Source organism: Anarhichas minor, unplaced genomic scaffold, assembly GCF_050575085.1.
Source record: "Anarhichas minor isolate MPS153535 unplaced genomic scaffold, ASM5057508v1 ptg000062l, whole genome shotgun sequence".
Taxonomy (NCBI): domain Eukaryota; kingdom Metazoa; phylum Chordata; class Actinopteri; order Perciformes; family Anarhichadidae; genus Anarhichas; species Anarhichas minor.
This window is the reverse complement of record NW_027466508.1, coordinates 6,401,428-6,413,800: the sequence shown is the minus strand read 5'-3', so window position 1 is coordinate 6,413,800 and position 12,373 is coordinate 6,401,428. Positions and strand designations below refer to the sequence as shown.

The 12,373-nt window shown below is 41.6% G+C and overlaps 1 protein-coding gene across 1 annotated transcript; it reads left to right on the top strand.

Moving 5' to 3' along the window:
* The first annotated feature begins 3,066 nt into the window (after nucleotides 1–3,066).
* On the top strand, nucleotides 3,067–12,358 carry dnaja2a (DnaJ heat shock protein family (Hsp40) member A2a). Its single transcript, XM_076077766.1, has 9 exons — nucleotides 3,067–3,253; nucleotides 4,554–4,613; nucleotides 5,999–6,228; nucleotides 6,400–6,480; nucleotides 6,591–6,724; nucleotides 6,821–7,017; nucleotides 9,994–10,138; nucleotides 10,777–10,904; nucleotides 11,216–12,358. The coding sequence occupies exons 1-9, from the start codon at nucleotides 3,176–3,178 to the stop codon at nucleotides 11,402–11,404; spliced, it is 1,242 nt and encodes a 413-aa protein (XP_075933881.1). The 5' UTR covers nucleotides 3,067–3,175; the 3' UTR covers nucleotides 11,405–12,358.
* The last annotated feature ends 15 nt before the right edge of the window (nucleotides 12,359–12,373 follow it).

Genomic DNA, 12,373 nt, shown 5'->3' with positions numbered 1-12,373 from the left:
TCCAGTCTTACACTCTTTTAATCTCTCCTTTTCATAAAACACGTATAAGAAGAGGGTTCTCGCATGCAGACCCAGACTTCTCTCTGTTTGGGAGCCTAGAAGACCAGGTAACCGCTCAGAAACAAGGAGAGAATAAGATGGAGCGATGCCCTGGACTGACTTTCTACATTTATTCACCTGACATGCACAGATATATGATATAAAGTGCATCTTCTAATAATTTGACTCTTTATTTTTGTCAGTGTACTGTACTGTACTGTTAAAACCAGTATATATCCAGCCTCATGATGATGCTTGGCTTTTAACTCTTTAATCTTTTTGCTCAGATGATTTTATGAAGATGACTTGTCCATGAAATATGGTGTTGATGAGGGTGGAGTTGCTGTTGTTGATGATGATCAGAAATATGATGATGATGTTAAAGATGTGATATTACTATAATAATTCTGTGACTTTCATGGTTACCTCACACATACACAGAGGGTACGCTCCGTTCAGTCTCTCCTCAGGAAGAGCACATGAAGAGACTCAAGAGTCTTATTTTGGTAAGAAGTAGAGAAAAAAAAAGTCTATTTCTGCTCGTTGAGCTTTATAGCATATGGACATTCGGGCTGTGAGTGATCGTTTATGGAACAGGAAATGTTTGGTTGTGAGACTCGGACTGAATCTAAATAGAAACCATCCCAAACCCCACCCTTACCAGGAGAACATGTACCTTCTCATTGTCCCCATGAACTGAGTGTGTAAAAACAAGCACAACCTGTTACCCTGATGAGACAGACATGTAGCCTATACGGGACTCATTTATGATTTTAACCCACTGGTTGTATAATTTCATTCTGTTGAATTAAATGAGAGCTTACTCACCTCCCTGTGTGAGCTTTTCTGTTCACTTTAACCAAGAAAGATGAAAATGGCACCACCACTAGGCTGGAGATGTGGCAGCAAGGTAAGACACACACACTGACACGCAGATAGAAAAGAAGTAGCCTATTTGCATGCAAAGATGCTTTAAGCATTGTAAACCTCAAGATGTAGTTTAGGGTTAGATGTTCCCAATGTAAGGATGATTCATTCCAGCTGGTGCAATATGATCAGTTCTGCCTCAAATATCAATAAACAAAATGCGTAGAGATGGTGCTGATGGTCTTGACTGCCCACCATGAAAACAGGTTTATATTATTATTATTATTCGGTCACTCACTTATACTCACATATTCCACTCACCCTTTCCTTTGCTAACATGATGCATTTTGTCCTGTCTAATGATCAAAGCACCCTTTCAAAATATGTGACCTTCAGAAACTGGATCCGGCTCTGAGGATTTGGTCTTCTGTCACACAGATGCATATAGTCCAGGAGCCTTAACGTCGTCTATATGTATAATAATAACCAATATATTATGCTGGGATGATAGTCACCTGCAGACAAACCGCTCTCCAATCAACAGTCTGGACATGAAACTGTTTTTCTATACAATATTAAGATGAACAGCATTTGAATGAGTCAGATAATATCTTAACTTTAAATACTTTCCCATTAGTCAGAGTTATAGGCTACATAAGATTTGTCAAACGATATAACTCAAAACTTAGTTTTGTCCAGTCAGAACATCACCTTAAAAATGTTTAAAAAAAATCTTTATTTGGATGATGAAAAGTATCCTTAATTAGTTAGGACTAGTTAGAAGTGGAGACATCTTAACGTTGACTTATTATAAGTCACGCATTGCTAGTTTGAATTCATGAACTTAATCCAAAAATCAAATTTATATTTATTTGGAGACTCCGTAAAACTTCACGAGTATTGAAAATATTAAGAATGTGTCATTTTGAGGTGTAATGAGTTATGAGTTGGCCTAGTGTTTTGGAAAGTAAGTAACGTAAATAAATGAATGTTAATCTGGTCAAGATAACATGCGAATAAACCGTTTACCATATTCTTGTTATTCAGTGATACATGCAGCTTTCACAAACTCAAGTCTCTGCATTTCATAATAAAGAAAAAAAAGAGTGGACCGCAACAATACAGAACAAATGCATTACATAATTTCCCCAACACCTAAGCACTAACAGAAGCAGGTGCACAGAGCACACCTGAGGCATATTAAACTTAACAGCTGTTTTACAGCCCCACATGCACACAACAAAACCATTCAAAAAGCATCACAGCCATCCAACTCTCAGCTAAATTCCCCATGGCCAAGGAGGCAGATGAATTGTTATTGCACACCACGCTTTATGTGGTCGTGTAAAGGTTAACGATGATGTTTACTGCAAAGCTGATTTCAAGTGGTCCATAGTTGTTTAACAAGTCTTCTGAGGCAGTTTCTCATACATTTGATATTTCTCCTTAAGTGTGAGGATCTCACCAAAGCATAAAGTCACTGGAAGACTGTTTTTTGGGAGTTGAGATTTGATGGATTATTGTGTTTAACAAAGTTGATCACCTGCATATAAAAAAAAAAATTGTCACTAAAAGTGTTTCTGTCATATAGAGGTTTTTTTTTAGCCAGTAGGTCATCGTCCTGACTAGACCTATAATATGGCTGACATTTTGGCAACCCCATTCCTCTTGTTGATTTTGGTTTCTGTAAGAGTGCCTTCCTTGTTCTGGATTTTTTTTTTTTCCATTCCAAATGAACTCCGAGATAATTGTATCCATGCTGGAACAACAACAACAAAAAAAGACGTATTGAAATACATTGATACAAACATTACAATTTCGAGAGGATAGTCATTTTAATGATATTAATTCGGCAGATCTTGCAACGTGTGATTGAATATTTTTTATAAAAAGTTCTCCTTGTAAAGATCTGCAAAGGTTTTAGTGGCATTGACTCTCAAGTATTTAAACTTAGTTGAACACCTTAAAGGAAACATGAAAAAAAAAACATTATTAATCTGCAAGAACATTAATTGGGATCAAATACTTTATCTATGTATTTACTTACGTTGAGCCTATTGGTGATATTATTTTTGAGACACGAGCTGAAGTCTGTGTGGCGGTAGGTAAATTAGCAGTCATTTATCACACCTGCAGCCGGGAGGCAGCAGCGTACACGCGGAGCGTCTAACTTTCCGGAAACTGAGACACGAGGCGAGTAAAACATTTTCCACCGGCTCTTTCTCTTTGTCCATCCACCTCCTGCTGAAGCGACATCCACAGCGACACCATGGCGACTGTTGTAGACACAAAACTATACGACATCCTCGGAGTGTCTCCATCATCTACTGAGAATGAACTGAAGAAGGTAATTACACACGAAAGACTGAACAGACTACGGAGTTACATTACGTTTCTGTCTCGAGTTCCAAAGTGTTAAAAATGCTACAATCAGGAAATGCGTTGCTATGCGCAGCTAGCTGGCTAGCCTGCTAACACGCTAACTGGCCTGGATGCTCATGTGACGATGATGCTGTAACGTTGAACGATTATGGGTTCTGTCAAATCAGGAGTTTGTTTTATCGTAGATACAGCCAACACCTACCCTCTCATTGTCTTTCTTAAATATGAAACTTACATTATTCATAAGCAAGGTTGAGTTAACTTGGATTGTGACGTTAGCGATTGACCTCACGTTAGCTTTAGCTCAGATGGTTGTCATGTAGTTAGCTAACGTTAAGCCGGTCGAAGGTTCTGGAATGAGGTAACCTAACATTGGTTTGTTCTTCTAACAGTTGGCCACCTGACAGACAAACGTTTGTGTAGTGAGTGAGTGTGACAACATTGTTTTTAGTAGCTTTAGCTGACTTGAGTATCGATCGTTAGTAAGGTTAACGTACAGTAACGTCTGTTCGGTCGTACAGTAACGTTACCCTACGCGGTTAACGGTCAATCTTTGACTGGCAACACCACTTGAAGTGGGGCCTGGACGTTTTTCCATCTCAAGCCGGTCTACTACACATAACGCTCAAAATAAAGTTAAAATGTTAACGTTTAGTCAGACCTCCGCTAGCATAAGCTAGCTCGTTAAACATTGCGTGCCATTTTAACCATTTCCTTGTGAGCTAACCCATTAAGTTATAACTCTGTACGGTTTCACGTGGGAGTTCAGTATTTAGTATCTATTTACAGTCTCTTGTTCAACATTATTGACGTTAGGCGAGAGGGCAGACACTTGTCACTTTGCGGTTATTGTTAGCAATATATGCTAATTAGCACAAGCACGTTTACATTAACGTTAGTCACTTAAAAAGTCAGACATTTTGATGTACCTTTTTTTTGACAATCGTAATTAAGTACCGGGTATAATGTAACGTTAGTAGTGAGTAACTGACGTAATACAAGGAAGCTGATAGCCAGTTAGTCATTAAACCATTGGGCTTAATCATCACGTTAATTAACATGTTTAGCGCAGTTACAGGTGACGGTGGTGTTTTGCCGGCTGGAACTTCTGGTTTCGTCAGGGAGGCACGTGTGATTGCGTAAACAGTAGATTAAGGTCATTCATATGAATTGGTGTCATAGCAGTGTGTGATTCCAGTAAAGGAGGCATGTCTACAATGATAATGGTATCCGACAATAAGGCTCCCTCTTTTGTGTACTTCTAGGCTTACCGGAAACTGGCCAAAGAATACCACCCTGACAAGAACCCTAATGCTGGTGACAAGGTAAGACCTTTGTGACTTTCCTCTTCGTTTTGAAATGGGGAGCAAACTAGAATATGTCAGGCATATGTTTTAGAGTGCTATGTATGATCGCTGTTGGTTTGAACGAGGCACTTTTTTGAGCTACTCTTTGAGCTATTTTTAATGTGTTAAATTACAAATTTGTATTTGGAGTGAGGTTTTATAGAACAGAGTTTTGTATATTTTCTGTAGTCCTGACGGTGGCTTAAAAATAATTTTTAGTGTTCTCTATCTTTTCCAATAAGATTAAAGCATTGATATTATGTTCTGTCACTATTTCTTTTTTTCAACATGCGTCGAAAAAAAAATTTCGTCACCCCCCCCTATCATCAAATTCTTAATAAGTTTACAGATTTACTTGTCTTAATGGTTTATAACTCCAGGACCTTTTTAAGAGTTTATGGGATGTTGAGCGACGGGGCATGTGATTGTTGTGGAATGACTCCTATGTAAGGATATTACCACCTGATGCATGCTTTCCCTGGGAATGCCGTCCCTTTTGTTCCCACCAGAGATGAGGTAAAGGATAAATGGTAAATCGTTCCAGGTCCTCAGCCGTGGTTCATTTGCTGTTGATTTGTTGTCAGACAGCTCTGCTGCTCTGACAGTAGGGATGTTGATAATTAACAGCTTACAGACAATCATTTTGACCAATTAATGCAATCGGTTAAAAGAAAAATATACATTTATTTTTTAGACTCCGAGAAGTGTCTTGTCAATTAAAGGAGAACAGCTGGTCCACCTTAATTGAGCCTTAGCCAGAGTTGTTGCTACCACCTTCACTTTAATCAGTAGGAACCAACAAGGAGTTGTAGCATTGATTCACTGACAAATAACCTGTAAAGTTACACACTGCATAGAGGTTCACAGCTATTAGGTTACTGCTAACTTCATACTCATCGTCACACATACGCTCTCGTGTTCAGACACTAGCTAATGTTACGCTTTGCTTTCCATACACTGCCTGGCATACTCTGTCTGGGTTTCCTCCACACACAGCTGACAACGTTAAAGCTAAACTATTTGATGCGATGGAAACTTGCTGGGAAAGTGGCTGCATACACAATACACGCAACACCATGGCTGCTAACTCTCCCAGACAGGTGAACGAGGGACTCGGTTGCCTGTTTTTCGCATACACAGCAGCTGGTGGTAAATGATGGATTTAACCAGATCTGTGCATCGGTTATCGTTGCAGCTGAGCGGCTTGTTAGGCGTTTCTACCACAGCACCCCTGCATGCATGGCACTGATCTTGCCAGTTAATAATCGGCTAAAGAGGGTCCACTGTCGGTCAGAAAAGAAACAAATCTTACAGTTGAAATTACAACTTGTTACATTTTTTTTGTCTGTTCTCTCAAAACACAGTTCAAAGAAATCAGTTTTGCCTATGAGGTGCTGACCAACCCTGAAAAGAAGGAACTTTATGACCGCTATGGAGAACAAGGCTTGCGGGAAGGAGGTGGGGGTGGCCCGGGGATGGACGACATCTTCTCCCACATCTTTGGCGGTGGACTTTTTGGATTCATGGGAGGCCAGGGGGGTCGCGCAAGGAATGGAGGTCGGAGGAGAGGAGAGGACATGGTCCATCCACTCAAGTAAGACCAAGCTTGTCCACTCGTGTATAGGCTAATTGAGTTCAATGCTCTTTATGTGCAAAATGATTTTCTATTGGACTTAGTTAAAAAGTCCTTGGTGTCCACTACAAGCCAATGTTGTACTGTCTCTTATGTCACTTAGCAGTATCTAAAACCACACTTTTTCTACAGGGTGTCACTGGAGGACGTTTACAACGGGAAGACGACTAAACTTCAACTTAGCAAGAATGTACTGTGTAGCACTTGTAACGGGTAAGTTGTATAACCAACATGGTGTTAATGCCTGCTTGATCATGAAGTCTATTGCAGTGTTAACGTGTTTCTTCTAACATGAATCCACCTCTGGGTGTGTCTGCGTGCAGGCAGGGAGGCAAGACGGGCGCTGTTCAAAAATGTACCTCGTGTAGGGGGCGTGGCATGCGCATCATGATCAGACAGCTGGCCCCAGGAATGGTCCAACAGATGCAGTCTGTGTGTACCGATTGTAACGGAGAAGGTAAGTGATCTGAAGCGAGATCTAGCATGTAGTCTGTGTATTATTGTGGCCTGGCCTGCACACATCCCTCACCGTGTCTCATTTAACCAACTCCAGGTGAAGTTATCAGCGAGAAGGACCGCTGTAAAAAATGTGAGGGCAAGAAAGTCGTGAAAGAGGTGAAGATTCTGGAGGTACACGTGGATAAAGGCATGAAGCACGGCCAGAAAATTACCTTCGGAGGGGAGGCTGACCAGGCACCTGGCGTCGAGCCGGGGGATATAGTCCTCGTCCTGCAGGAGAAAGAGAATGAGGTAGGAGGCCTGTCCTGTTTCCCATATGCACTCAGCCATATAAGTCAGCCACTCATTATTTCCTGTCCATGAAAAGGTGACAACTGTGTACATAGCTGTATAGGAGTGGATTTGTTTCTTTAATATACAGCCAAAAAATCCCAAAGAACTGTCTGGGAAAGGTTCATCATGTTTCATGATGGGCTACATCTACAAAAATAAGTCTACCTTGGATTCATTAAAAAAGTGTCACCGTTCCTGTAGGATTTTCATTTTCAGAGTCAGTTTTGTGTAAAACCTTTATTACAATCGGTGAATATAGTTCAACAATTCTCAAAAGCTGCTTCACAATAAAAGCCAAACTCAAAATTGGCTGAGATCACAAACGTCGTAGTTCCAGCATGCTTTCTGACAGCTGTTGTCTGCTATTGTTCTGAAGCTTTGCTTTGTCCCTTTGATGCATTGAGCTTGGTCTTTGTGTTTTTTATTGTTTTATTCCTCATTCCTGCTAAAGCAGTTTAAGAAACGTGTGCATGACCTGCCTTAGATTTAGAGGGGCACGACATTCTTCTGTCTTGGCACGACGACTTGAGTGCAATGCTGCTGTTTTGGCAGTATTTCGTATTTTGTGTGACAGATTGTGCAAAAAGAAAATCAAAGTCAAAATAGGCTACTTGTCTGTCAAGAGGGTTGTCTCTTGATGAAATGCAACATGAGTTGAATAAGAGATGGCAGGTTTGTCCTGTAGAATAACACCTGGTTACACATTGGGGAGGAGAACCTTCAGGAGAGTTTTCACAGCTTGTATCGTACATGCTAGCTTAGGACAATACAACCGACAGGTGACACGTCTACTATCCCTGTTCTGCCTTCCTAGTTTCTTTATACGCAGTGTTTAAGGGAGTGCTAATGTAGTGTATTTAATCTTTTTAACAAGTCAGTGTAACTGCTTTGAGTCTGAAAAGTCACGCATGGTCTCACATGTGTTGAATAACCCAAATGTGTACTGTTTTTTGAGTGTGCATAAGCAGTTATATTATAAATCAGATTGCTAAGACACCAGATTGTCTTGACAGTGGGGAGCTGTCAGAGCTGTGCGTTGTACAATCTTAAGACATGGAATAACTTGAGTGGATACCTGCATGATGAATATTGGCCAACCTATAGTAGCCCAGCACTCATGATTTCAGATACAACATAAGTTCAAAGAACTTTTTGCAATTTTCTAGCTGTTGTTGGTCCAGACGTCCCCTCGTAAATATTTGTTTTCGTGGTGGTGTTTTAACTTTGCACGACACAAAACGGCACATTAGTCAAATCAGCAACAGCTGAGGGCGGGTCCACCTACACATCTTGACTGAGTGGCCTAGTGCCTCTTCTTAAGGGGTGTGGCTTTTGTCTGGGGCTGTCTTGCCAATTGGCATACTCGGCATACTTCAGAGGCATGCCGCTCATGAGTGACTGTCCTTGATTCTTGGGTAAGATAAGAGCCTGAGACGCTCTTTGTTAGCAGGAGTTGAAGAAAGAGAGTGCAACATTATCACCAGAGCTGTAACTTAACTTTTTTGACCACCGTCTAAAACCGTCATGAAATACAATTTAAACCGTGCCGAAGTAAAGGCTGGCCTGCCAAATTATGATACGACTGTTTTTCCACAATACATTTCCATAATTAAAAGTGATGCGTGGCATAAATTAAGAAACAAACATGGAAGATTTTTAATTATAAATTGGCTCACAAAAAAACCCATCAATTGATCATTAAATGTCCTGTCGCAAAATGGGTTACCACAGCAATGCAGATAACATTGAATAGTGCTGTGGATGTTACGGACATGCCTCTCCTATGATGACTTAAATACATGTTTAGTGGTGTATCGGTTTGGATCACCCCTCGCGGTTCAGCACACTTGTGAACCGCGGATTAATTCATTTATTTTTATTTTTTTTACAGTTTATTCATCACAGTGTGTAATAAAGTTGTACTGCTGTTCCTTTTCAAGTAACAAGTCCCCGAATATCAATGCAGAGTGTCAGTGAACAGATATAAAGCAGTAGTGTGTTCACGTGAACGGAGCGTGTTGGAAGCATTTAACGGTGAAAGTCACGGTGAGTGGAGGAACTTGAGAAGCCCCCGGCATCATTTAAGTCGCAAGTTTGGGATCATTTTGTCTTCCCTGTAACTTATGAGGGTGGTGGACAAAACCGTTACGGTATGTAGACATTGTTTAAAGAGAGACATACGGCAATACATCGGAAATGTCCACACATATGAAGCGCCACCATCCCGGTCTGTCAGCGACGGGGGACACTCCGTTGTGGAAAACAAAAGGATTTCAAAATCTGGTTAAAGTGCTTGAGCCACGCTACGAAATCCCCTCACGCACCCACTTCAGTATGAAGATCGTTCCTCTGTGATGAGGAAAAGACTGACCGCTCACTTCATCACGGAGGAGTGGAGATTCATAGTCCGTGCTGTAGACACGCCCCCTCTGTGAGAGTCACACAGACAGACAGCTGGCGCTACCCTTTCCCCAGATAATGTAGATATATTCTCATCTTTATGAAAATAAATACCTTAAATATTGTGGTTGTAATGTAAGACGATAGCCTAAAGTGATTTGCTTTAAGTGTTCTTTAAGTTATTTTAATCAATAAATGGAAAGCAAACATTATATATGTCCACCCCCCCCCCCCCCTTTTCTTTGCTGATCTGAAAAATGATCCGAACCGTGAGTTTTGTGATCCGTTGCACCCCTATTATATGATAATGCTGAACTCTCATTTCACTCTGGTGTCCTTGCAATGCTGCTTTTCGCCAGCAGATGCTGTCTGTTTGACTGTGGATTGTGTGAACACTGGTCAGTTATTCAATTCCTTTGTCCTAGGAACTAACGATGCAATGGAGATTTGTTAGGCATTGACAAATGGCCCATAATGTTGGTGTGAAAAAGGTCATCAGCTTGTAGTTGTAACGATCTCTTCCTCTGCTTTCAGACATTCAGGCGAGACGGCAACGACCTGTTCATGAACCACAAGCTCGGGCTGGTGGAGGCGCTGTGCGGCTTCCAGTTTATGCTCAAACACTTGGACGAAAGACAGATTGTTGTGAAGTACCCCGCTGGCAAAGTCATTGAACCAGGTTAACACTTAATAATTATCAATCCAATGTACACATGGTGTATTAATAAGGTAAAAGCTCTGATGACCGTGTGTTACACTAACATGCCCTCACACCAAAGCACACTCCACACTCATTTTATTGCCGTATTGACCAAAAGTTTGTGCGAAGAGTTTCTTCTCTACATCACTACAGCAAAGTCATGGGTGGCTAGATTCTACTCGCACCGGGCAGAGTTCAGAATGAAAATGATGACGCACTGGGTTCCTGCTGAGAGCCGAATACAACAAGGAGGCACCCTTTAGGAGGCACAAAGCAGCTCCAGGGGTGCTGGACTTGGGTGCCTTTAGTCAGGGACACATCAATGGTAGTTGATAAATGAGGGGAGAGTGAAAGCAACATCCTCAGTGGACTTCTGGAAAGACTGTCAGAAGTTACCAGTCGAACTCGTCGCTCTTCTCCTCCGAAGCGATAGAGGGTGTCGAACGCTTGCAGTCATGGGCTTCTGTTGTCCACTTGCATGCCTGTACACGTAGGACTACACATCTGGGGAAGATGTGGAATCGGCTGTAATATAGTTTGCTGCATCTGTAGAATGTGGCATTTCATAACAGCCCGTTGTGAATGAACCGTGGTTTACAACATGCTGTCTTTTCCAGGCTCAGTCAGGGTGGTGCGAGGAGAGGGCATGCCACAGTACCGAAACCCCTTTGAGAAGGGAGATCTGTACGTCAAGTTCGATGTCCAGTTCCCCGACAACAACTGGATCAGCCCTGAGAAACTTGTGGTATGACACGTTACTCCTTTTACTTACATGTCTATCGTCGTCTTCATTCTTTGGTTCATTGCAGTGAATATTTAAACATTCAGAACAGACTATTTTTAATCATTTAAGTGTCGGTTTTAAGCAAAATGGCAAAAATGTTAGTGGTTTCGGCTTCTAAATGATATTTTCTTGCTTTCTTAGTCGTCTGTGAAAGTAAACAGAACATAGTTAATTTGATATCTCTGCAGTTGACACCGCTGTGTGGTTAGAAAACACTGAAGACTTAGTGGCCCCGTTACAGCTGCATCACGATGATTGTTTTCCTCGTGTAGGAGCTGGAGGACATGCTGCCCTCACGGTCGGAGCCGCCCATCATCACGGCGGACACCGAGGAGGTCGACCTGCAGGACTACGACGTCAGCCAGAGCTCGACGTCGGGTAGCCGCAGAGAGGCCTACAACGACAGCTCTGACGAAGAGGGCGGCCACCACGGGCCGGGGGTTCAGTGTGCCCACCAGTAGTCTCTCTCTCACACACACACACACCCACACACACACACACAGACACGTTCTACTTGGGGAGAAAATGCACGAGTTGGAAAGTAAACAAGGAGGTAGGTCAGACTGAAGAGGCTCGGTAGTTCTTCAGACACGGATCAAATAAACATGTTGGATTATGGCTCCTGGAGTTGTTGGTTAATGTTATTGTGTGCTGGGATTATTTTGATCTTTGTCTGAAGAACTCTCACTGGGGCAGCCAGAGACTTATTACACCGCACCTGAAACAGATTTAGACACTTTCAACTGCAACTTCAGGTAGAAGTCATATAATGTATTTAAGATGTATCTAAACAAATGGTTACCCCGGTGAACGCCATGTAGGACTCTGATCCGGTGTTCAAGGTGAACTCCTCTCCTCCGTCACCCCCCCCCTCCCCAAGTGGGAACTCCAGATCGGTCGAAGAAAGGAATGTTTCTTGTTTGCAGAGTGTGTGACTTGCATTTTGTTTTCATAGTATTTACAAAAATTAATTTAAGAACTAACCAATGTGCATACACAGACAAAGCAGCTGGGCAATGTGAAGTGCAGATCCTCGGACTCGTGCATTCATGGGTTCATCCACTCGGCGCCATTCGTAGGAATTGTTTCTGATTTTTACAGCTTTATTTTCTTTGTAGGTTTTTACTTGTTTATTTTTTTCCTTGCTTTATATTTTAAATAAAACAGAAAAATTGGTTATTGTGTATATCATTGGACTGGTTGTTGGTAAGCTTCATCAGCTGCTGTGTTCAAAGCTGTGTGATTTTAAAAAAATAAATGACAAGTGAAAAGATGAAAAACGTAGAGCCTGTATCTGTGCCGAGACCATGTGCATGTAAAAAGCTTTGGTTCCTGCACTTATGAAACATCAAATAAAGCAGCACACTTCTTAAGAAAATGTCTATAAAGTTGTTGAATAAATTGTTGAAATATCATGTGCTGTGTCACTT